Raw genomic sequence first — 26,589 nt, 5'->3', positions numbered from 1 at the left:
TGATTTGGGGACATGGAAGTGTTTATTGTTCTGAAGGTTGCATTCCATCACTGTAGTCACAGTGGATGCAAGAACAGAAGACAGCCTGGGGGATGATCTTTATTTTTATGAGACACCCTAGGATCCCACTGTGATTGTGGACTATACAGACAAATGTGTGGTGCAGGGAATTGGTTCTTTTCTCCATCTCTTGTTTTGTGGAAAAGAAAAAGGTTCTGTATCTACACCCTAGAAGAACTGCAAGCCTGGAGGGCTGCAAATGCTGCTTTCTTTGACACAGGCTGAAAAGGGGATGGAAGGAAAGAGAGAAGGAAGAGAAATGTTTAATCCCCATGTGTGATGCTGCTTGGATAAGGTTAGCTAACAAACCAATAGCTGCTACACAGAGCTGTGGTCTGCTGCTTACACAGGCAGTTTTGCTTGAACCCTCACATTCTCCCAGAAGAGCTGATCATGTCTGGATACCAATCAAGATTACATTCTCTGCAGCAGGACACTTGTTTTCTTATCTCTTTTTCTACAAGCTACTGTTTTCCAACTAAACCAACAGCAGCAAAGGTCAAGATTTATGCAATATCATCTGTGGGTTACAAAGAGGGAGCTGGAACAGAAGCTGGAGGCCAGCTATTCACCACAGCAGGCTCACTTCTCTCTTCTCACAATGCATCACTTGTTCATGAAGGAATATTAACATCCTCTGTATATCCCCTCTCTCCATACACTCTTGGAAATGGGTAATGTTGCTCTTAATAACAACATTCCATTACTTTCTATCTCACAGTCGTCAATAAATCACTTGTTAAATGAATCAGGCCTTGTGAACTCGCCCTGGCAAGATTGATTCCTGCATGACATTTCTTTAGGAAATGAATTAAATCTTGGAAAGAAAAATGTGTGCAGAGTGGCAAAGTGTACTTCCACAGAGAGGTATTTATGATGAATGGGAGGAAGATAGAGTACACATGCTTCAAAGAACACATTCTTGTAATGATGCAGAGTGCTAATATGATCTGAGGTAAAGATGGTAAGATCAGGAGCTTTCAGTGCAGAAGGATTACCATTTCCTTTGAAAGCATTATTTACTGTAAATTCCTGAGGTGCTTTTAGAAATACATCGAGGCCTTTCATTGTGATTTACATAAGTCCTTATTTTTTCTGTCTCTCCTGGGTATCTGTCAAAATAATTGGGCTTTCAGCAGTGCTTTGTACAGACAGGTGGCTGTGAAGCCAGGGGTGATTTTTTCTCTTTACTGCCTGACTCTGTGACAACTGAAGGAGGCTCCTTCTTGCATTAGTAGCTCTATGATTCTGCCTGCTCTGCAGAAGAGCGAATGTGTGTGTCCTTCACCTGTTGTTACAGAGATACTTAAATCCAATCTTCTGTGGCTGTCAGTGAAGGTTTCAGGAAGAAAGAAAGAAAGAAAGATAGAAAGGAAAAAAAATTTCCAGGGCCTTATCTAAGATTTTTTTGACACTTCAAGTGCATTTTTCTTGTGTTCAGCTACTTAGAGCTGCAGCAAATGAACAAAACATTTTTGGGGAAAAAAATGTTTGTAAAAGTCTTGGAGAACTTCACACTTCAAAAAGAAAAAGTGTAAATGTTCTGCTTTTCACACTGGAAGGCTTTCTACTGTTCTTCTGTAGGAACAAAGTGGAAAAACACCTCTTAGAAGAGCACAGCCCCACTGTCTTGACTGCAGTGGCTTAGTTGGAAAATGTTGGGTTGACTACCAAAGCCACTTCATAATCAATTAGCCAAGAAAACAGTAAGCAGTAAGCTGAAATCTGCAGTAAGCTGAAATCTGCACTAATCCAATTGCTGGGTGTAAATCTCTGTTCCACTTGTTCTCTTTATGCTGTAATTCTTTCTATGCATTTCACCTCCACCATGGAGCAAAGGAAATGCTGTGTTTTGCAGAGCAGCCCTGATAAAACAGCGACCAAACTGTGTGATCATTAGTGTCTGCTTTCTTCTACAGAGTGGAGCCAAGTTTAAAGCAAAGACTTTCACTTATAAATAATGTTGATACTTAAGTAGTTGGGTTTGAACCATTGAAGTCAATCAGCAGATGTTTTCTCAGATCTTTGGTTGGCTTGTGTTGTGGTTGCTGAAATGCACAGCAGGGAATAGCTCATACAGGTCTGTATGGCTGTAGCTAATTATTGGCTTAATGAACTGGGCTGGAGTTTGCAGCCCTGGGAAAGGAGAGAGTTCCTGAAACCTGCTTCCCAGGTCTAATACTTGTTACCCCAGTTCTCACATCATCCCTCCCTCCATCATCACAAGATCTTCTCCCCAGATTCCTTCAGAGCATTTTACTCACACATCTTTATTGGGGGGAAACTGAAAACAGGTAGATAAGTCTCTGAAGATGACTATTTTCAAGATAAACACCAAAAAGTAGCCCTGAAACTCCACCAGAAATGTTATATATTAACTCTCCTAAGCATATATGCTGCATGCTCATTATTGGTCATCAGCTTTGGATGAGAAATCAGGAACAAAATGATTTTGCCTCCGTAGATAAAAACCATCTCTTGGTGCCCAAGTCCTTTGTAAATACACACTGAAAACAAAGATTTGCTTGCTCCAGCTGTGCAGCACTGCCTGTCTTAGCCAGAAGGAAATGATAAGTGAAGAAAGCAATCTTTGTTGTTTAATACTGGATTTAACTGTTGTTTTTAACTCAGGCTGGTTTTAGTAACAAAGTGGATAGTCTGGCATCTCTGTTAAAAAGTTTATTCCTTTTACTGGCTGCAGCCCTCACAGATTATCCTGCAGAGCACAGCCCAAGGGCTGTGTACCTGCTGGAGGGTTTCTATTCCAGAGAAAAGCTTATCACTAGAATCAAGGGAAACATTAAAGCTTCCTCAAATCAAGTTACTCTGAATAGTCTTTAATTGGCCTAATAAATAACTTTATCCAGCTTCATATATAGGGTTTTTCCATTCATTTGTATTGCTTATCCATGGTTTTGCTCATTCACCCTTACTCAGCCAAATTTCACCTTAATACTCAAAGCCATTCCACAAACTCCTTTTTAAACAACTGTTGATGACCAGTTTTACTGAATCCTTTTGGGACCAAATTCATCAATCAAACTGCAATCCTCTGTTAGCCACTTGGAAATCAAACCACCCAGTTCAGCCACTGTCTGCTCTGTGACCACATTGGCAAGCAGAGGGCTGAAATTTGGGACCCTATCATCCTGATGGATAATTATGGATATAGTGTCAGACTCCTTCCATTAGGAGAGTAAAATTATACTGATTAAGTGTGTAGATTTGTGGGTACCAACCGTGATCAGCCATAACACACATAGGAGGAAATTACTTTTAATCCTTTGCAATGAGGGAGACACAAAGCAGCCAGTTATTAGCTTGAAATTAAAGAATGGGAGTTGATTCCTTTAGTGTAATGACTGCTTTTCCTGAAAATGATAGGGAGAGCAAATATTGTACTAAAGGCCTGAAAGCCAACAGATATTTTAATGTCCTGCTTTTAATGTCCAAGAGCTTGTGGGGGAAAGGGGAAAGTACACTGCAGCTCTGTAGTGAACTTTTGCAAATATCTCCTTGAATTAACAGGTCCTTGTCTTCTTAAGGAGTCTCAAGGGAATGATGAAATCTAAGCAGCACAAGGCTGTATTTGGAGGGGGACAGAATAATATATTCCAAAAGTCTTCCATTATTCTGCACCTGGAGAAAGCAGACTCAGCTTTCAGTTCCACTCAAGGAAACTCAGCACCCTGAAAAGGCAGAATCAGGCCCAGTCTAATTTTAATAGTGCAGTCTACATGTCCTGAAGAGATTGGTAACCAATCTAGGCAAAAAGGATCAATTCCTGTAGGTACCTCTGCACAGGGTAAGAGAAACCAGCAGCAGCACAGCCTCAGTGTTCCCAACTCAAGCCATGCAAAGCTGATGGTGTTTGCACAAGGCAGAACCTGATCTGGAGCTGCAAAGCCTCAGTTCTGCAGGATGCCTTGCTGGACCTCACACAGGGTTTGTTAACTGCAAATACCTTGAGGGCATTGATCCACGGCTGCTCTGATTAAATCATTATTCTGCAGAGCACTTATGTGGGCAGACTGAGGACAGGTCTGACAGAACCACTCCAGATCCACCTTCCAAGTGCCACAGGTCCCCTCCCACAACAGGGCTCTTTCCTCAGCCCTTCTTTCAGCTGGTGCAGTTCCAGCTATTTAATTTTCTTCAGAAGGACTAAAGTTTAAATCAGACTCAGATTATTGCTTCCTCTTTGGCTTAAACCATCAGCAAGTGTCCAGATCTGGGAGAGGGGGTCTGCCTCCCAGCCAGCCTTTGCTCCTTTCCTTTGCTTTGTTGTTCACTGACTCCTCTGTGCTTTGGGAAGATGGTAGTAATTGCTTCTACCAAGGCTTACAACCACCCACAGCACTCCCTGTCAGCCTGGCCTCTTTCAAAGTGTTCTCAGCCACAGTTCCAAGTCTGTCTTATTTAATTATATTGCTCAGCTTATGGTTTTCATAATGCCCCAGGATGGGTTGGATCTCCCTTGCAGCTTTTTTTTTCCTCCTGGTTGCTAAATATTTCAATAGTACACATATTAAATAATCATCATCATCATCATCAGGAGGTCTTCCATAAATCCTATCCTTGAATGCACAAAACTCAACCCTCCCTCTAAAAGAGTTTGAAAGTATACAAGTGTGCATGAAAGGCTGAAAAAGATTTGACATTTCTTTAAATGATTCTTCCAAACAGCCATGAATAGGTAGTTTTGCAGCTCCATCCCATACTCTTGGAAGGTATTGGTTCCACAGCATCACCAGGTGATCATTAGTATGTCTGCCTGCTGCTTCTCTTCACAACGTGGAATGAAGTTGTGTAGCTATAGGAGGTACCTGTTACAGTAGGTAAACAACAGACAGTGGAAGGTTTGGAGCTGGTGTTTGTCTCCAGCCTCCCTGGCACTCAGCTCAGCTTTGCTGTCCTCTTGTTAATCCTAGAGACGTTTGCTTTGTGCTTTAGCAGCACCCCAGAAGCAGAGGCCGTAACAGAGGAAGCATCAGTGACTGTCTCAGCCCAAAACCCCAAAGCTTGTTAGAAGTTAAGCCGCTCCACCACTTTGCCAGCGTAACTCCAAGCATGTTCTCAAGCACTGGTTGTGTAAGGGAAGAGGTTCTCCCTCATTTCACACCCAGCAAAGGTCCTGTCAGACGGGGAGTGTTCAGTCCCTGTTGCTCACACCACAGGAGGTGGTTGTCTGACCAGAAGCCAGACCCCTGCCTGTGATGTGCTTCATTCATCTTTGAAGTCACCTGCAGTGAGAAGTGTATTGCTAAATGCCTTTGTTAATGTGATGCCCTCGAGTGTCAGCAGACCAGCCCAGATGAGTGGGTTTGCTAATGTACCCATAGCCATCCACTCCTGTGCAGTTATTGATGCTTCACTGCTGTACCAGGGCTTTCGATGAAATCCTATTCAGACCTTAGATCTATTGAAATTTAATTCTCAAAACACATTGCATTTCCTTCCTAACAGCACTCTTTGACTTGATTATTTCACCCTGCCCTGAGCGCTGCCTTTCTGTGCTCTGTTCCCTGGTGGGATTTATGCATCTCTTGATTTCACGAGGTGCAGCAGTGCAGAGATGGTTCTGATTTCCTTCCAGGAGATCTTTGCAACCCTCTGGGGAGCTGTGTTGCCTGATTTGCACTTTCTTGTTGAATTTCAATCAGGTTTCCCAACAATTTGGGAAGAACTCCTGTGGGACATCTTCAAATGCTCCTAGCTCCATGCTGGCCGACACCTCCTCATTTTCTCTTCTAAGGCTGTCTGTGTTTTCTCATTTAGGAGTAATTCACCACATGACAACATTTTACATTAATGAAGGCCTGCTGGTATCAGATGGGATAACATTCAGTAGGGAGCACAGAAAATAGGTACAGGGACATACACAGTAGAAAATAAAAATCAGCTGATGTGCAAAAAAGTTAATGAGGGGAAAAATAGTTTCTGCGAGCATCTGCTGACTCACGAGTATCTCTCTCTCCATCCTGCTCAAGCAGGGACAAATTAGATTTATCAATTACTTTTCAAGGGTCCCTGAGGAAGTGAATAAAGGTGGTAGACTCCAGTGAAAATAAAGTGAATTTACTCATTTGCTTCCCCCTCCTTTCCATGACAGAGTACCAATTCCTGGCAAAGAGGAATAAATCCTTGGGTCCCTCTTGGCAGCTTTTAGGCAGTATCCTAAATCAGGTAGCAGCACTGATCATTACCTTAAGGGTGGATAGCCCAAACTTTCTCTCTAGAACAGGCACCTACCAGTCCAGCACACACTGGCATTTAGAGCTCTCTAGCCGTAAAAGTAACACTTTTTCTCATTAAAACAAACCCAGAGAAACCCCAATCACCATCTGGGAGCTCATGAATTTCAGATTTGAACAAACTTCCAGTGATGGAGTAGTGTCAGAGGAACAGGGATCTGTAGAAGAAGCAGTTTTAACCTGTGAACCACTCCAAAATTCATGCATTTCAAAGGAATGGTATCAAATAATAATGACTCTTGCTATTTGTTTTGACACTTTACAGAACAGCTCTACTGCCATTGGGGTGCTGGGGCTTTCTTCCTAATTCGGTTTAGTGAGTGCATCTGTGAGTGCGCAAGGAGCTGTGCAAATAAAACCTCTTGCATTTCATCTCACATGGAGCCATATCTTCAGCTTCTCTTTGGAGAAGTGTTTCATGTGCTTCCATCCTAACATCATCTTATGTTTTTACTTCTTTCTCTATATATAATCTTTTAGTTTATATTCTTGGCTGTTGCTTTCCCGCTCTGATGGAACAGAAATAGATCTGCCTATTTCTTCTCAAACACTGGCAAATTGCTAATTTTACTCCCTGAGTTTTGCTCTTTCAAGCTCAAGGCCGTTTTCATTATGGAAGCCAGCAGCTGCCCTTATCATCATCAACAGCTTGAGTTATTTCCAATTGTTGTAATTCAGAACCAGAATCTGAAATGTCTCCCTGCTCAGCTCTAGAAAGTAGAGCAAAACAACCTCCTGGGTGTGGAAGAGTTTAGCAGGTTGTCTTAGCACTCCCAGCCATGACTGCAGAAGGTCTGTGGGAAACAGTTCCATGTAGAACTCAGATGTACCTGTTATGGTAGCCTAGAGAACTGGCCTAAAAATAACCATCCCTCAGTTCCCCCATTTTGTCCCCAGTGAGTTTTGTTTCTACTCTTAATTATTCTTCTAGCTTTGCTTATTTATTACGCCTAAGAGTACAATATCTGCTAAGCGGAGTCAGGTGTCTGTGAAAACCTCCACGGACTGTGAGCTGTGGGTCACTGCTTCAAAAATCAAATCAGTGTTCAGTTTTTCTAAGCACTCAACCCTCTTGCAAAGCCTGGCTGGTTCTGGACAAGCCATGACCACAGGTAACTGGAGCATCTCCTCTGAGTGCAGAAGACAGTGGCTGCATCCACCTCTCTACCAAGTGCAGGTCACCTCTGCAGAGCACACTGTGAAAAGCAGGGAGGGAGGGAGGAAGGGAGGCATGAGGGGAGATGATGACTCTCTCAAGACCTTTTCATACAGAGCACAGCATGAAATTATGGGAAAATCCATTCAGTTAGACATTTGCTCTGGTTTAGTTTTCAGTTGATCTAACTCTGTCTATTCCTCCTTTCAGGTGATGTGACAGAACTTGAATTAGAATGTTAGGATGAGCTGGCAGATTAATTTTGTGAGGTTGAGAACGATGCAGGAGATAACATCTTAATTAGAACCTGACATGGCCAAAATGTAGCAGGGCACATTACTCCCCCAAACCTTCCTCCCCAGTTCCAGCAGCCCCCCAGCACTGCTCTAGCCTGGATGTATTTAAAATAAGCCTCCAGGCTTCTTAAGCACCTGGCAGAGATGAACTTTCCAGGGCTTTCACAATTAATGCAGGCAGAAAAGGAACTAACATTAAGTGCTAGGAAAGCAGATGTACTCTTTGCCTACAGCTTTGGAGAGGGAGCTTTGCAGCTCTCCATCGTTGTTTATACAGCTCTAGCTGAGCTTTGTGTTTTCACTGTACCATTTTAAGGAAGCATCAGATCAAAGCCTGTTTCGTCTCCTCAGTAACTCAGCTGCTCCTGTAATCATCTCAAAGTCTGAACCACGGGATCCTGGCATCTGCTGCTGTAATTGTAAGACAAGGCAAAACAAGTGACAGAAGGATCAGAGGTGGCTATCAGCATAGGTGTCAGCCCTGTGGAAGAATAGCCAGGGGATGCCAAAAATAGGCTACAGCAAATATACCAACGGGGAACTTTGTCATGAAATGTTGGCCATTATGGAAGGGGTTTTTAATGAAAACTATTCACTTATCAACCAGCAAGGCATGCTTGGAATGCAGTACTTTTCCTCACAGTAAAACTAAACAGCCCATTTCCTCCTTCATAAAATTATTGACACAACTCTTCAGTTTTTTATTGTTGTAAGAAGTTGCCTGAGACCTCAGCAAATAAAGCAAATCAGAGCATTGCCCCTTCCAACCAAGAGCTGTGAAATATTTGTGCAGGTAATTACTGCCACAGCTGCATCACCAAAATATCCCAGAGCAAGCACTTGCAGCCCTCTGCATGTCACAATCAGGGGTAGGTGTGTGCATTTACGTGCATGTGTGTGCAGCTGCATGATTTACAGAGTAGAATACAGAATTAACCAGGTTGGAAAAGACCTTCGACATCATCGAGTCCAACCTCTCACCCAGCACCATCTAATCAACTAAACCATGGCACCAAGTGCCTCATCCAGACTCTTCCTAAACACCTCCAGGGATGGTGACTCCACCACCTCCCTGGGCAGCACATTCCAATGGCCAATCTCTCTTGCTGGGAAGAATTTCTTCCTCACATCCAGCCTAAACCTCTCCCCTGGCACAGCTTGAGACTCTGTCCTCTTGTTCTGGTGCTGGTTGCCTGGGAGAAGAGACCAACCCCCACCTGGCTACAACCTCCCTTCAAGTAGTTGTAGATAGCAAGAAGGTCTCCTCTGAGGCTCCTCTTCTGCAGGCTAAACAACCCCAACTCCCTCAGCCTCTCCTCACAGGGCTGTGCTCCAGACCCCTCCCCAGCTTTGTTGCCCTTCTCTGGACACCTTCCAGTGGAGGGTTAGCACAGCCCTGAATTTGTCTTGGTGTTTGCTTCCAAATCAGCTCCTGCAGCAGCAGTTTTCAGAGCACACTTTGTATTTTGGGTGATTGGGAGCAGAGCTACTCCACAAAGCCTGAAAGCTGATACAATTCTATGTTTAATTTAGTTTGAAAGCCTAGTGTGATAATCCACACATACAGAACAAAATCATAGCAGAATGAAGGAAGTTGTTGACTTACCTACAAGAGAGGTTTGCAGAGATGTCTGTCAGAGGAAAAATCATTACAATGTTCATATTTTCTTTTTACACAAAGAATTAATGTGAAGTTTATCACTTAGTACAGAAGATGAGCTTTATCTCCTCTCAGTTTTAGTGCTATGATACATTTGCTGTTTATTTTGTGTGATTACAGCATTTTCAGATGTGTTTTACCCTGTAACTTTGTCATGCTGGTCTTCAAGAATAACATAAATGAGATGACTTTTTCTGTCTGAGTCGTTGACACTGTGCCTGTCCTACTTTTGACTGGAGGAACACAATACCACTGCTGGGCAATGCTGTGTGGGCTTGTGCTATACCACATTTTAATCAAAACTAAATGGACTTGTCCTCCAGGCTCCCAGGACAAGTGACTGAACTGCTTGTTGCAACAAATGTGTCTTACAGAACCAGCTGGTTTGGTGCTTCTGAGCCAAATAGCAAGCAGGGCTTTTTATCCATGGCTGCATCCACTCCCTCTTGCTGCTCAGGGAACTCCAAGCCTGAAATTGCAGGCTGTGGATTGAGATGGGCAAGCTGGCAGTGTTTCCCATTTCTTATTTGCAATATGTGGGTGGTCACCCTGAGCATAGCACGTAGCTCCTGCTCCAAGGCAGGACATTTGCATCTTTTTAAGCAGGTGATTCAAAACTGGTGAATTCTGTCCTGGCAGTTGGAAAGGGCATGAACCTCATTGGCTGAATAGCTGCTTGTAAAGCTTTTGGTTTATTTCTGGTTTCAACATTTCTGCATTTGGAGCTTGCTCTTCTCTACAGTACTGGAAGGTGTCCAGAGAAGGGCAACAAAGATGGGGAGGAGTCTGGAGCACAGTCCTATGAGGAGAGGTTGAGGGAGCTGGGGTTGCTTAGCCTGCAGAAGGGGAGGCTCAGGGGGGACCTTATTGCTCTCTACAACTACCTGAAGGGAGGTTGTAGCCAGGTGGGGGTTGGTCTCTTCTCCCAGGCAACCAGCACCAGAACAAGAGGACACAGTCTCAAGCTGCACCAGGGGAGAGGTTTAGGCTGGATGTTAGGAAGAAGTTCTTCACAGCAAGAGAGACTGGCCATTGGGATGTGCTGCCCAGGGAGGTGGTGGAGTCACCATCACTGGAGGTGTTTAGGAAGAACCTGGATGAGGCACTCAGTGCCGTGGTTTAGTTGATTAGATGGTGTTGGGTGATAGGTTGGACTTGATGATCTCCCAGGTCTCTTCCAACCTGGTCTGGTCTATTCCATTCCATTCCATTCCATTCCATTCCATTCCATTCCATTCCATTCCATTCCATTCCATTCCATTCCATTCCATTCCATTCCAATTTTCTAGTGAAACAGTTGAAACTAGCCAAGCTCCCAGGGAGTGTTCACATGCTCCTCTTCAGCATTCAGGGACCAGGGAATTTGCTCCTTTCTCTCTACCTGAGAGACTATTTAGTACTGTATTTCAACATCAGCCCAACCCATCACCCTCTCCACGTGTAATTGGTAGGAATTATAGAATTGTTTTGGTTGTAAATGACTTCTAAGATCATTGAGACTAACCATGAACCTAACACCACCGCAGCCATTAAACCATGTCCCAAAGTGCCACATCTACACCTTTCTTGAACACCTCCAGGGATGGTGACTCCACCACCTCCCTGGGCAGCCTGTTCTAATGCTTGATCAGTAAAGAAATTTTTCCTAATGTCCAACCTAAACCTCCCTAGGTGCAACTTGAGGCTTTTTTCTCTCACCCATCCTATCACCAGTTTCTTGGGAGAAGAGACCAACCCCCACCTGACTCCTTTCAGTTAATTCTAGAGGGCAGTAAGATCTCCCACTCTTTGTAAGGATGGTGACTAATAATGACAGTGGCAATGAGAAGACACCAGACACATGCTTGATAGATGGCTAACAGCAGAAAATCCAAAGACCTAAAGCACTCTACACACATCCTGAGGGTCTGGCTGCATGCTTTGCTTGTTGTGAGATAGAATGTCACGTGCCACTGCTTTTTTTCCGGCCAGTATGGACTCCTTGCTTGTCACATAGGACCAGAATGTTGTAGCAGCAAACAGGACATTAAAGCAGTATTGGAGTGCTGTGCTTCCTCAGTACTGAGTTGTGTTGAGAGTTAAGTGCAGTAGGAGATCTAAAGCTTGTTTTGTTAGTGGCTGGAGATTTTACAGTATTGTTTTGCTAGGCTGGAGTAAAATGGGATGTAAGAGAACATTCAATATTGATTTAGTATTGTGCTACTGCTGTTAAGTTCAGGTTTAATGTTGGTTTCTAGCACTGAGCACTCTTGAAAGTCCTTCCCTGAAAGAGTGAAATTAAGTTATTATACTGTTAATTTTCACCACCAATATATATAGATGAGTATCTGTAGAGCTGAAAAAGTCCATAATGGAAGCGAGCCTATAAAAACCTGAGCCTTTACAGCATGTTAATGGCTTTCCATTAGGTCAGATTAATGTTTTCTGCTGGTTGAAAATAGGTATTTAGCAACAGTGCTTTTGGTTAGGGATAAATAACATCTGGACCAATTGCTTCTCCCTTGGGAATAAATTTGCACTTTCAATGCTTGCTATTAAGTCACTTCCACAGGATAATTCTTAACATCTGCAGATTCAGATCTGAGGATGTCAGCTGGGTGCCCCCAGCAAGTAGATCCTCCTCCTGTGCTGGCATTGCTGTGACTCAGAGAAGTGACAGATTCTGCCCCTGCTCATGGTCAGATGCTGGGCACTGCACACTGTGATCAGGTTGAGGTGCTGGATGATAGCCAGCCTGCCTCACCATCCCAGTTTGTGGCAGCAACAATACCAACCTGCTGCATGCAGGGAAGTCATGGGCTGTGAACAGATGTCAGCAAAGAGCATCAGTAGAAAAGGATCCAGGAATTAATGTTGGGTAGGGACCTGGTACAGAAGGTGGCTAAGGCAGAACATGAATGAAATAACAAGGATAAGTGTTGCTGGGGTTTTTTTTCTTCTCCTTTTTAAAAAGGGGAGGAGATGTGTAACTCATTCTTCCTGTCTGGAAGACAGTGCAGCCAGAGGTGACAATGCATACTTGCCTGTGTTTGCCCTTGGGTCTTAGCCCCAGCAGCAGAGTTTTGAATGGCTGCTGACAGTTGACTGGCCAGATTCCAGTTGCTGGAGAGGAGCTAAGGAGAGGTTCCTCCCTTGGTGTTTCTCTTCATCCCAGGCTTTTTAATTAGTGCTTCAAGTCATGTTAATGTCCATTTGGTTTGCAGCCCAGGTATTCTCCCCTTATAGACCTTCAAATAGCAAGAGACCCATTATCACATCTACTCCTCCTTCCAGCCCTTTTCTCCTCATCTGTGAAATGTTACTTGACACTTACATTAATAGTAAAGAGGTACATTTGTACTATTTTTCATGAAGGAGGTTCTTTAAAATGCTTTATACCTTACACTAATGCAAATGTATAGGTGAGGATCTTGGATCTGGGGCTCCTCAGAGCTATGCTTTCTAATTGTTTGATATGTAACTAATGAGCTCTACAACCAGATATAAAGTGTTAAGTGCTCTGGTTCTTACCTGGACACCCAGCTGGAGGCTGGGCCTGACTTTGTGATTATTAAACTGACGCCCTCCAAAGGTCAATCAACTTGGAATTGTCTGAAATGATGTGTTCCAAACCAAGGAAATTCGATTAGAGAGTTAAAAATCATAGAATCATCACTGATTGGTTTGCTTTGAAGGGACCTTAAAGACCATCCAGTTCCAACCCCCCTGCCATGGGCAGGGACACCTTCCACCAGCTCAGGTTGCTCAAAGCCCCATGCAGCCTGGCTTTTCTTCTTTGCAAATGTTCAGATAAATAAAAGAGAATGCAGTTCCATCAGGCAGAGAGACAGAATCCTTTAAACCATGCATGTTAACATTAAAATAAAATTGAGTGCAGAAAAAACGTAAAATACCACTTCCTCTCTTTTAATGCGCAGGAGAAAGTAAGATTGAGGGCAGGAAAGCCTTGAATGGAAATTTAGCTGAACTTGGCATTCCATTTTTGAAGTCTCATGTAGGAATTTATTATTCCCTACATATTAACGGCACAATTGGTTCCTGTTGTACTCATGAAGCAGGAGTTATTCTTGTCAAGAAAGGCTGCAGCCCTGAGAGATAACCTCAACATAATATCCACTGCTGAATTATCCTGAAGCAAAATACTTAACAAGTATCTCAGTTATTCACAATAAAACTCTCCAGGAGGAAGAAAATTCCATTTCTGTGCTTCCTGTCAAGTTGTGCCTGAGACTGAATTCCAAAAGGGATCTGCAGGGTCTGTGACATCTTGCAGATTCTCGATTGAAGACAAAAAGCAGAAAGCATCTTCCAGGGTTCACTTCTAACAACTGACATGAGAGTGAGTCAGGCAGGCAGCCTTCAAGGAAGCTCCAGCACACGAGAGTGTGAAAGCCTATTATTGCTCCATCAAAATAAAGAGCAATGTTATTAGGGAATGACAGGAGGATACAGGGGTCCTGTGTCTGTGTGAGCAGCTGCAGGGTAGAACTGAGCTGATGTAGGTCATGGACTGCAGCACTTGGGTAATAGCAGAGGATTGGTGTAGGTAGCAATGTTTATGTGTGTGGTAAAGCTGGTTCTTGACATGGTTGGCATCACAGACAAGCAAAACAAATATATAACTGTGCCATGGATGGCATCTTATAGATCCTGACATATTTAATTGACTGGACTATACAGAGAAATCGTTTCAGGTCTGGTTTCCCATTAATTAATCTACTTCTGCTCCACTGCACTGTGCATTCAATCCTCTTTCCTATTGCAGTTTAAAAGCTTGGATTCAAATTAACTCAGTCAGTGCAGTCTAAACCAAATGGCCACTTGGTGGAATGTATTTGAGTGATGTTGGTTATTCACTGGAAGGCCATTCTGCAGGGTGCTAAGGCCAGGAGGGGAGATGAATGTGCACGAAGCTCCTGCCTTCTACTCTGCACTGGCAAGATGGCTTGGGAGCAAATCAAGTATCCCTCAGAGCATCTGCTTTACCTTAGGCTTCTGTGGTGTCTGGAGCTGTCATGTATTTGGAAGTACACAAATCTGAACAACCCTAGAAGGTATTTTCTTTAACCATTTTTTTTTTCCTATGACTTGTTGACTCTGTGTAGCTCTGTCCAGAAGGCATGAGAGAGTGTCAGGAAGGCACAGAAATGGCTGTTTGTAGTCCAGGATTCCAGTCTTGGCTTCCTAAAGACATCATGTGCCATAATAAATACTGCTGTCTACAACTACCTGAAGGGAGGTTGTAGCCAGGTGGGGGTTGGTCTCTTCTCCCAGGCAACCAGCACCAGAATAAGAGGACACAGTCTCAAGCTTGAGGTTTAGGCTGGAGGTTAGGAGGAAGTTCTTCCCAGCAAGAGGGATTGGCCATTGGAATGTGCTGCCCAGGGAGGTGGTGGAGTCCCCATCCCTGGAGGTGTTTAGGAAGAGTCTGGATGGGGTGCTTGGTGCCATAGTTTAGTTGATTAGATGGTGTTGGACGATAGGTTGGACTCGATCTCCCAGGTCTCTTCCAACCTGGTTTATTCTATTCTAATAGATATCAAGTTTGCACACAACCCCCCCTTCATTACTCATTTACTGGACAAACAGACCTTGGTTGTTCCACCACTCCATACAGTCAGTAGTCAAGGCTGTGTTACCCATGCAGTTTTGACTGGAGATACTTTTGGGAAGTACTCTGAGCACATGGCTAACCTGTCATGTATGAGCTATTGGCTAAACACCACTTACTTGTCAGGCACTGTAATTCTTAGTTGTGCCTTTGCAAAACTGACTTTCAAAGGACTAGATGGCTCCTTGGCAGGAGGACAGGAAGGGTACTGCCTGCTTTTAATTCTGAGGGATGATGTGATTATTGGTACACTGCTTCTCAGAAAACCTTTGTGAAGACAGATTATCGAAGAGAAGGTTGTTAAGGTCTCTCACATTGCTGTTCTTCCCAATAATATTTTGGCAAACATTCTGCCTGATGACAATCAGCTGAGGACATTTCAGCAGGCGGTGCAGGAGCAGCAGCTCCCGTGTGAATGAAGAACCTTCACCATTTCTAACGTGTGTAAGTGCCCAGCTCCTGCTGAAATTAGTTCATGATGGAAATTTCTCTATCTTCACCAATCTACAGTCACCAAATTGGGGTCAGCTGTTTCTCACAATTGGGTTGTTTAGGCTGGAGAAGAGGAGGCTCAGGGGAGACCTCATTGCTGTCCACAACTACATGAGGGGAGGTTGTAGCCAGGTGGGGGTCAGTCTGTTCTCCCAGGCAACCAGCAGCAGAACAAGAGGATACAGTCTCAAGCTGTGCCAGGGGAGGTTCAGGCTGGATGTTAGGAAGAAGTTCTTCACAGAGGGAGTGATTGGTCATTGGAATGTGCTGCCCAGGGAGGTGGTGGAGTCACTATTGCTGGAGATCTTCAAGAAAAGCCTGGATGAGGCACTTAGTGCCATGGTCTAGTTGATTGGATAGGGCTGGGTGATAGGTTGGACTGGATGATCTTGGAGGTCTCTTCCAACCTGGTTGATTCTATGATCATGAAAATAAGAAATGATTTGTGCATGTCTAGAGCTAGTTCATTCCTAAATATTTATTACCTATAAAATTAGTTTTCTTCCTACCCTCTCACTCCTTCAGGCAGCATCTCCTGATGGAGGCTTTTTGCAGGCAGGATGATGGAATTTGTTCTGCTGTTGCTTCTGTTGTGATTTCTCTCTGATAAAAGATTTTGTTTGCCAGTAACAGCCAAGGAATTACAGCAGCCTGAGATGTTCCTTATAGAAAAGATGGCATGGGGGGCTCAGAAATCTGATTGTTGTTTTTCCTGGGAAAGACAAGATAGTTTGCAATGAGTAAAACATCATCTGAGTGAGAAGATTGTGATAAGCCTTTTCAGTAACCTAAGCCACGTTACAGTTAATGTTGCATTGCTTTCCATCTATTTGTATTAATTGTTGTTTATTTCCTGTAAGACTTGGTTTATCCTTACTTGGACTCAGCTTTAGTGGGATAACAATCTTCACATTTTTATCTTTAATAGGAAAACCTACCAAATTCTTTCAATGTTAGAGCAAAATAGGGAAATAGTTCTTTTTCTTCCTCCCCACCAAATGCTATAAGACTTTTCACTTAGAAAAACCTGTATCATTCTGTTTGTAACTGCAGGATTATTTCTGTCCCCCCAAAAAACCCCAAAACCCTGTGAGAGCAAACAAATACCACAGCTGTGAGGTATCAGCAAGGTCATTGCAGCACTTGGGGCAGTGAGTTTGACTTTGGAAGACACAGGTGGGACTCAAGTGGTCTTCAGTAGAGTGGAAGAAGGAATATTGCAATGGACAGTGAATTGGAGAAGACATAGTGCAGATGAGGGCAATGAAAGTGGTGAAGGGCCTGGAGAATAATTGTGAAGAGCAACTGAAGGAGCTGGGGATGGTTAGTTTGAAAAAAAGGAGGCTGAAGGGAGACGTCATTGCTGTCTACAGATACCTGAAGGACATTGTGGAGAGGCTGCTGCTGGTCTCTTCTCCCAGGTGAATAGACTAGACTAGACTAGAATAGAATTAACCAGGTTGGAAGAGACCTTTGAGATCATCCAGTCCAACCTATCACCCAACACCATCTCATCAACTAAACCATGGCACCAAGCACCCCATCAAGTCTCTTCCTAAACACCTCCATGGTGACTCCACCACCACCCTGGGCAGCACATCCCAAAGGCCAATCTCTCTTTCTGGGAAGAATTTCTTCCTAACATCCAGCCTGAACCTCCCCTGGCACAGCTTGAGACTGCCCTTTTGTTCTGGTGAGGGAACAGCCTCAAGCTGGGACTGGGTAGGTTTAGACTGGACATTAGGAAACATTTTTTCCCATAAAGAGTGGACTGGACATTAGGAAACATTTTTTCCCATCAAGAGTGGCCAGGCATTGGAATGTGCTGCCCAGGGAGGTGATGGAGTTGCCAACCCTGGGTGTGTTTGAAGGTGGTTTGGATGTGGTGCTTGGGGATACAATTTAAGGGTGAACCTTGTAGAGTAGGGTTCTGGGCTGGACTTGGTGATCTTGATGGTCTTTTCCACCCCAAATGTTTCTGTGTGATTCTGTGTTTTGTGAAGGGTGCCTGCCTCTGCAGCATGAAATCTTTCTCTGTACTCTAAGAATTGTCATTTAAAATGTAGAGGAGAGTGCCTGGCAGGCATAATGGAATTGTCTGAGGATGTGAATTTTAAGCACTGGCCATGCTACAGAAACAAGAGTGTTTTCTCTGTCAGAAGCTGGTGACTAATGCAGCTTTCTTCCTTAAGAGTGTTTGTTTCAGCTGGACATTCATCTTGGGGCAGAAATTTCTGGAGGAATTAGAGCTTTCTCAGTAAAAATTTATAAGAGGAACGTTTTACCTAGCCAACAAAATGGAATTGACAACCTTCAGTGGTGGCAAGGTCTCATTTGCAGCACAACTGGAGCAACATAATGATTTTTGTTTTGCTGTATATAAATAGGGATATATATTTCCCATTACTGTGATAATAGCTTTATCCTGAGCAAAATGTGCTTATAAATTATCCCTCACTCTTGTTCCAGTAGTATGTCTGGGAGAGTATGCCCCTCCTTCCCATCTGCTTGACTGATATTTTTCTCTGAAACCCTAAAAGGTGAAAACATTTAAGTGTTTAAGTCACATGGCTCTAACTGGGGACCTGCGGGTAGCTCTGTGTCACCTCTTCCATCACAAATCATGTCAGCCACCATGGAAGTGCTGGAGTGCAGCTCAGCATTCGTAATCACTTACATTTTAGGGGATGAGGTGATAGAAAGCAGCCCTGTGGAAAAGGACTTGGGGGTGCTGATGGTACAGGAAGCTGGACAGGAGCAGGCAGTGTGAGCTTGCAGCACAGAAGGCCAATGGCAGCCTGGGCTGCATCAAGAGATGTGTGGCCAGCAGATCCATAGAGGTGATTCTGCCACTTTGTTCTGGGGAGACCTCACCTGGAGTGCTCTGTACAGGTCTGGAGCCCTCAATACAGGAAGGACATGAACCTGATGGAGCAGGTCCAGAGGAGGACCACAAAAATGATCAGGGGGTTGGAGCAGCTCTGCTACGAGCACAGGCTGAGGGAGATGGGGATGTTCAGCCTGGAAAAGAGCAGGCACTGGGGAGACCTAATAGCAGCTTGCCAGTACCTGAAGAGCCTCCAAGAAGGATGCAGAGGGACTCTTTACAAACACCTGCAGCAACAGGATGAGGGCCAATGGCTTCAAACTAGAGAAGAGGAGACTTAGATTGGATGTTAGGAACAAGTTCTACACCATGAAGGTAGTAGAATACTGGAACAGATTGCCTGGAGAGGTGGTTGAGGCCCCATCCCTGGAGATATTCAAGGTGAGGCTCAACAGGGCTCTGGGCAACTTGATCTAGTTGGGGATGTCCCAGCTGACTGCAGAGGGGGGTTGAGCAGATGACCTTTGGAGGTCCCTTCCAACCCAGACCATTCTGTGATTTTGACTTGCATGCTTCTCCTTAACCTCATCTTTTACTTCAGAGCTCTTAATGAGACTTTACAACCAGAAACAACATATTTCTAAGAGAGTACCTGCAGAAAGGTTCTTTGTTCATCCTCTTGACTGATTCTGGTGCTTTGTTCTGTTTCCAGCCTGCACAGACAAAGAACTGCGGAATCTGGCTTCGCGGCTAAAGGATTGGTTTGGTGCTCTTCATGAGGATGCGAATCGTGTCATCAAGCCAACGAGCTCGGAGACGGCACAAGGCAGTAAGGAAACACCTTTCCTCTGAAACACTGACTGTGGTAGGCAGCTTCCCAGCCCGAGAGAGCATTGGGCTGAGCAGAGCTGCTGGTGCTGCATGTCAGGTCAAGCGGGTGCCAGCAAGCATGCAGCTACAGGGGAGACCTGATCCTACCCAGGGCTGCACCTTTCCAAAGGAGCTGCAGTTCTGTACTCTCTGGCCCAAACTGCTCTAAAAACAGCAGTCAGAGTCAGAGAGACCTTTACAAGCTAATCAGGCTAGTGTCTGTGGTTGAAGGCCACTGAGGTCACATCTATACTAGTAAATAAAATGGCTCAGGGACTTTTCTCAAGTCCCAAGGTAAGTTCATGTCTCTGGAGTTAACTTTGTGACCCTCCAAATCAGATTAGCTGCATCCAAATCACTTCTGGGGCATGGACCATGGCATGCACTTAGCCCCAAGATTATGAGCAAGCATTTTCTGACCCAATGTCAGTGACAGGAGCCAAAAGTATAGGGGAAATGGACCCAGTGTTGGAAAAGGCTCCCTTTGCAATTTCTTGCTAACACCTTGTATAAGAAAAAGAGAGCTAAAAACATCCATATGACAGCCACAGAGCTGGAATAGGTAATTGGTGTGGAGAGCTGGAATCTGTTGTGTCCCAGCTCTTTAACAGCACCATCTTTGCTTCTGTGATGCTTTTACTTTAGTTAAGAAAGGAAGAAACCGAACAGTTTAGAGGACATTTACTCTCTGTGGATTAAGCCAACATGACTGATTTTGATGTCATTTACCCACCAGGGATGGGAACAGATTCAGATAACAGCATCAAAAGAGGTCATGTTCATTGGAGAGCAGATGTGAATTTATTTTCTGTAAGGACTCATTAATCCTTTTAAACAGTCTGTCCCAAAACCCCTGGGCCCTAGGGTTGCAAAGTAGGATGCAGAAGCTTAATGGAGGTGTGTGACTCACCATCTCTCTCTTCACTGCCTGGTTCTCTGCTCCAAGCTGTCTAAAGCCAGTGTCCACACCCCTACAGCGTAAAGGGTCTTGCCAACTGCTCGCTTTGGCAGCTCTTTTGACCCCTGGCTCAGTTTCCCTGTTGATTGGGACTGGAGAGGCTAAAGGTGCAGTAGAGCAGACCCAGCCCAGATGGGTGTTTACTGTCAGTCTGTCTCTCCACTGCCACTCATCTTTTTTGTGTGACTTTTGAGCTTGCCTCTTCCTAAAGGAGCAGACTCTACCACAGACCATAGTCCTCAGAGCTGTGGTCAAATGTCATTAATGCCAAGTAACTGTATCTTAAAACTCTGAGGTGAAACAAGCCATGTTCTGTCTAAAGGATCTTTTTCATGTGCCTCTTACTTTCCATAGGATTTACATCAAAGTCAGTACGTTTAAAACCCTCTGTCCTACTTATTTCTTAAGTGGTACTCCAGGAAGGGGCATTACCAGGCAGAGGAAGCTGAACCAGAGTGCAAAAAGACAACTGGGTGTAGAGCTAATCATGGCATGGAGATGTGAATTCATTTCAGACCCCATGACAGGAAATGCCAGAGACTTAAAACTTTTCCTGAATCCCTTTAGGCCCAGAACTACATAAAATCTCATTTTATCTGATTGTCCAAAGGGTGTTTTAGCTGTAGACAACCTGTGAGCCGCTTGTGAAGACCTCAGCAAAGGCCAAAGACCAAATTAATTCCCAAAGCTGTTGGAGCTATTTTTTATTTTTGCTGAAGCAATTTCAGGGAGAAAAAACATTCCTGGTAATGCTGCAGTGTTTGCTCTGATTCACAGAGGAGCTCTTATCTCTTTTCAGGTTAGTTTGATTCCTGGCAGCTTTTGTATGAAAGGCTGCCTTGATGATCTTAAACACTTGATCTCCGCCATATTCATTTTTAGACTGTTGACTCGGCTTGGCACATTTTCTTTCTTTCTTATGTCAGTGAAAAGGAAAGAGAGGAATTTCATGAGTCAAAGAGGCCTAAATAATTTCTGATTGCCATAAAGCTTGGGCTTGTTATTCTTTATCAGAGTTTGCAGCAGTATTCATAAATGAATCTGTGTGCGCCAAATCCTGCAGCTCCAGTTCTCTCCAGTGGCACTGGGAGGATGGAAGCATTTGGCTTCCTCTAACTTCAGCTTCAAACATTTGTAAAAATGAAAGAGACCTAAAACAGAGCTCAGATTTCAAAGCAAAGTTCACTTACCCAAGCTGAACAAAAGAGGAATGTGTGTGAATCCTGGGAATCAGGACACAACGCAGCTCTGGGAACGCTCCCTGGTGTACACGTCGCCCTTTTGCTGCCTTCCTCACCAGGCTGATCACTTCATTAAACTGAGCTGGTTTGGTTATGCCTGTAGAGTCTTGAAAGGCTTGAACATCCTCAAAGTAATCCATTCTGGGAATGCCCCTGTGGCAGTAAAGGAACATATGGTGGGACACGATGACTACGATGCCTCGGACACATGAGCTGTCTAGAGAAGGTGTTCCAGCAGAGATTCCTCTATGCTCCATTACATTTTCAAGATGTTACTGTGGGTGTAAATAAGCTTTTTGAGTGTATAAAGTTCACCCTCAGGTGAGGAAACAAAAATAACTCTCTTGAAAGGGAAAGGATGAGGACAAGGCATTGTGTTTGAAATCCCAACCCTTCACTCAGTGAGCTATCAGAAAAGCACTGCAGGCCAGGAACTTTGTCTTCTGCAGGCTTGGTACAATTGAAATCTCCTCAGTAAATAATATAAGCAACTCAGGGACATGCTTTGACATAAGGAAATAATAAAACTAATTAGACAGTGAGATCAGATTGAAATTGCTCCTGAGCCTGTTGATAATTCAGAACATTCCCATATTGTATCTAGACAGTGTCTTTGGCTAGACTGGGAGTTGTTTTTCTTTTACTAGAGATCTATGCAATATAAAGGATTTGATTTGATTTTTTCTGGGGGATGTTTGCTCTCCTCCTTCCTTTCTTTGAAATGATGGGGGAAAGCAGGTTAATTATTCCCCTGTTAATTTAATTGTAGTATACTTTAATAACATAAAACTGGCTCATGTAAGTCAGCTCTTGAAGGGGGAAAACAATTTCAGGAGCCAGAAGGTGTGTTTATGTTTAATTAGGATTTTCACTTAAAGACTTCTCAAAATTTACTTCCATTTTAATTCAGAGGAGGTGGAGTGTTGTACAGGTCAATGGCATATGAGCCTCTCACAGGTAGGTCACTGGTTTGATTTCCTTCCAGAAATGTTAGGATGCTGAACAGCTGTCAGTCAGAATGAGAAACAGGATGGTCTCAAGCCAGGTCCTTGTGAGCAGGTTGTCCAAATGAGAGCAATCACCACCACAACTGGCATTAACTGACATCTGTGTTGGCAACCTCCACCAAGGATCTGAGAGCAGGAGGGGTATGGGTCCTGCACCATTCCCTTGCTTCTCACCATAGGCACTGCAGCACTGAGTCTTTGCATGGGAAGTTGCAGATCTGTTGTCCCAGATCTGTGGGCTAGAAGTCCAGCCCCTTAACCAGTCACTCACTTCATTACAGAATGACAGTGTGGTTTATGTCATCCAGCATCTTGCATCGTATCTGTAAGCAAATAGATTAAAAAAGAAAAACTCCAAAAAGGAGGTCACTCAGCATCCCTTGGCCTCAGCAAGCTGATGGGAGCACAGTGACCTCTCAGTGAAGGTAAGTGAGCTCCAAGAACCATTTCCATCAGCAAGTCAGAGCCCTTCACTGTAGTAGTTAAAGACCTTCAGACCACAGTCTAATGCAGCACTTAATTCAGCCTCTTAATCAACCTAATCTGGAACTCTGGTCACAGCAGAGAAAGCTCCCTTGTTTATAAGATATTACAATCAAAACCTCTTCAATTAATGTAATTAACTGTCTTTGGAAGTGACCTTTCAAGATTGCTATCTTGCATCCAAGCCCTAGTGGTGTGTCACAGAGCAGCTCTGTGTTTGCATCAGTCTCTATCTTGTGATCTGCTCAGACAGATCAGTGCTGTGGGCTCACTGCTGTGGTATCCCTGGGTGCATGTTGTACACAGAGATAAAGACTTCCCAGCAGGGAGGAAAACAAGACTCAGAAATAATCCAAAGACACTCTCAGGAGCAAGTTCATGCCTGGATCTCCTCCTCCCTGTATTCTTTCTTGCCTGTTAGGAGTTTAGAGAGCCACAGGGCTGAGCAACACATTCTATACTCAACGGGTTGTACAAGAGGCCTTGGAGTTACTCACCTTAGCAGCAGTAAATGTCATAGCAGGGCACAAAGACCATCACCAGAGAAGGATCTGAGGAGGAAAAGACCAGCCAATGGAACCCAGATGTTTTTAACTCTGGAAATTGTTAATCTGGGGTAGCTGAAGCATGTACTGATCCCAGCTCCACCATGCAACTGCATGATCCACCCCTACCTGCTCAGCTACTTCTGAGCTGCCCCACGTTGTAGGATCAGGCACAGCATACACACACACAAGACAGGACTTGGTGCCCTGCTCCTCTGTGTTTTGCAAAGGCAGAGTCAAGGATTCTTAACTCCTTTCACTTAACAAGAGATTGCTCAGTGCCTAAATCCTGCTTGCCTTCTTCAGATGAATAAAATAATTGAAGTCAATAGTCCTAATTGCTTCAGCAAGGCGAGCAGGCTTCCTCCCTCCTTCTATTCACATGGCCTTTTTCTTCTTCACTGTGCTCAAACTCGATTAGATAATGTTAGAGGAGATAACAGCACAAAAATGTGATGAAATGTTCAGCATGATTTCTCTCTCCCCTGCCTGAGCTACTACTGCCTGTAGCCCTGAGGAAATGGCATTACCTTCTTCCTCTCTTAGAGAAACATGTATTATGAATGACATAAACCTTCCCATTAGTTAACCCTTCTGATTGTTCCCCCGTGTCACTGACAACCTTCAGCTGCAGTTGCATACATAAAGCACAGCTTGCAGCATAAAGCACAGACTCAGACTTAAACCAGCAGGTAGGCTGCAGAGCTCGGCCAAACTTGTCAATGTGATTCCAGCAACACCTTTGGTCTCACCTTGGTGAAGCAGCATCCCAAAATGGGGCTCAACATGTCCAGCCAATAAAGCAAAGCTTGACCTCTTTCAGTGGAAGCTGCAGCAAGAGGAAGGAGCCCATTGGGCTTTTCCATGTGGCCCCTAGCAGAATGAATCATGCACAGGCAGGGTATCACCCACAGCTGAAACAGCAGAGAGTGTCCAGGGTGCCATGGCTCAGGTGCCCTCTGTGCCTGTACATCCCCAGCCAAGATGTGCATCTTTCCAAGTCCTGCTTGAAACCAATATTCTTGTTACCAGCTTTGCTAGCTCTGCATTACCAATTTGCTTTCTTACATCATAGATAACTTGGAAATCAGTCCATGTTTGTACCAAGCATGGAAAAATGCAGCAGTGGGATGGATTTATGATGCCCTGTCTTGTTTGTCAGAGAAGGTGAGGCCACTGTTTTTGTGGAGGCTGCAGAATCCTGGAACGTGCATCCCATGTACAGTGTGGGCATCTGTATGCATGACTTGGTCTTTCTGTGGTAAACACTGCTGCTGCTGCTGACTTTTAAGGATCTGGGCTATTAAAATGAGTGATAATGATGGTTTCCAGAGTACTAGAAGAGCAGAATCCTGCATCGCTGTGCAGTCATGGAGGCCTCAAGAAGAAATAGTGTTGGTATGGCATATGAGAGCATGGGCAGCTCTGGAGCTCCCAGCTGAAGCAGTGCCAGCCTTCAGAGGGGTGAAGGCAAGAGACTCTTCATCCCTTCTCTGCCCCTGCCTCCTCCAGACAGCTCGAGATCCAGATCAAAGCATTTTGTTGTCTACCACAGGAGGCAGGGCTTTGCAGAGTGAAAAGCTGGGATGAGAGGTGGAAGGAAAGAATTTGAATAGAGAACTAGAAATGGGTCTGGAAAACAGGATTTAAGTTTCATTCAGCCTCAGTCTAGTTTGAAAACACAGTGGCTGCAGCCTTTTCTCACCACATTTCAGATTGTTGCAACTAGGCCAGCCCGTTTAGACTGAGAGCAGAAAACAAGAGTGAAATTTTTGTCAGAGGAAATAACTCTGAGTTACAGCACTCAGCTAAGAATCTCAACCCTCCTCACCTCACAGCTCCTACAGGGTGTGAGCAGTGCTCTAGTCTGTAGCAGTGCTTGGGAGTTAAGCTTTGTACAATCAGTTAGAAGTTTGTTCTGGGCAAGTCAGGTTAATGTTCAGAGTCAGGCCAGAAAAATGAGCAAGGCTGCAGCTAGTGCTTCCTGTGCCGCGAGAGTGCTGGGGTTCACCTGGGGCTGTTTGCCTGTCTCCTTACAGGATTTGACACCAGCATACTACCCATCTGCAAGGATTCCTTAGGCTGGATGTTCAACAAGCTTGACATGAACTATGACCTGCTGCTGGACCCCTCGGAGATCAGTGCCATCTACCTGGATAAGTACGAGCCGTGCGTCAAGCCCCTCTTCAACTCCTGCGACTCCTTCAAAGACGGAAAGCTTTCCAACAACGAGTGGTGCTACTGCTTCCAGAAGCCAGGAGGTGAGCTCTGCTCTTCACAGCACAAAGAGGAGCTGTGCTTCAGGTCTCATTGACCTGCTTGTGGAGGTAGTTTGGTAACTGGCAGCTCTTATCTACCACACTGGTGTGCAAGGGCATTGAGTGACAATGTTGAATGTCACAGATGGACTATGTTAGTATCCCTTGATCATTAAAACAAGCAAAGTAGTAAGTGGCAGTGCACTAGGAATAAGCTCTGTTGCTGATAGAAAGCTCATGAAGTTCCTATTTTACTCATGCAGAAATTAGTCAATTAGAAAATCATAAATCCAGGAGCTGGCGTTATGTCAGCGTGGTGAAAAGAGAGGGGAAACAGTTTAACAATGCAAAGGGCTCCCAAGGACTGTTCTCAGCTACACTGTGCTGCCTGTGTTGTGCTGGTGTTTTTTTAATTAGTGGAGCTAATGACATAAATTTGTTTTGCAGTACAGTACCAGCATATGGGCCTCTTTCATTCCCAGGTGTAGAGCAGTCTACATTTCATGTCAGCAGTGAAGCCAGTCATTACAGAGCCTGTCCTGCACCATCTGGAAACTGATTCTCTTACATTATATTTTAGGTCTTCCTTGCCAGAATGAAATGAATAGAATTCAAAAGCTAAGTAGAGGGAAGAGTCTGTTGGGTAAGTTCGATTACTTGCTATTCATTTACTCAACTAATTAAAGCTTCTGTGATTATTGTAACTTTATATGCAGTAATGGTTTTTCAATTAGAGACTAATGTTTTGAGTCGGGAACGTGCACGGCGGAGCGCAGACCTGACACCAGGAAATTAAACAAATAATGAGACACCAGCACACAGAACAGGTGTCAGCGTGGCAGCGCGTTCAGAACTCATTTACAGCTCTCCT

The 26,589-nt window shown here is 44.3% G+C and overlaps 1 protein-coding gene across 2 annotated transcripts in view; it reads left to right on the top strand.

The window, feature by feature from the left end:
- SPOCK1 (SPARC (osteonectin), cwcv and kazal like domains proteoglycan 1) overlaps window positions 1-26,589 on the top strand; it is a 309,361-nt gene that overhangs the window by 271,547 nt on the left and 11,225 nt on the right. For both annotated transcript variants that reach the window (XM_068163062.1, XM_068163053.1), the window contains exons 7-9: window positions 19,069-19,185; window positions 25,500-25,721; window positions 26,299-26,361. In XM_068163062.1, coding sequence (XP_068019163.1) covers window positions 19,069-19,185; window positions 25,500-25,721; window positions 26,299-26,361 — 402 coding nt within the window. The remainder of the gene's footprint in view (window positions 1-19,068; window positions 19,186-25,499; window positions 25,722-26,298; window positions 26,362-26,589) is intronic.

Source organism: Melanerpes formicivorus, unplaced genomic scaffold, assembly GCF_026170545.1.
Source record: "Melanerpes formicivorus ecotype bairdi unplaced genomic scaffold, bMelFor1.0.p_v2 SCAF_2, whole genome shotgun sequence".
In the NCBI taxonomy this organism is placed as follows: Eukaryota; Metazoa; Chordata; class Aves; order Piciformes; family Picidae; genus Melanerpes; species Melanerpes formicivorus.
The sequence above is the reverse complement of the archived record's forward strand: the minus strand, read 5'-3'. Positions and strand labels throughout refer to the sequence as shown.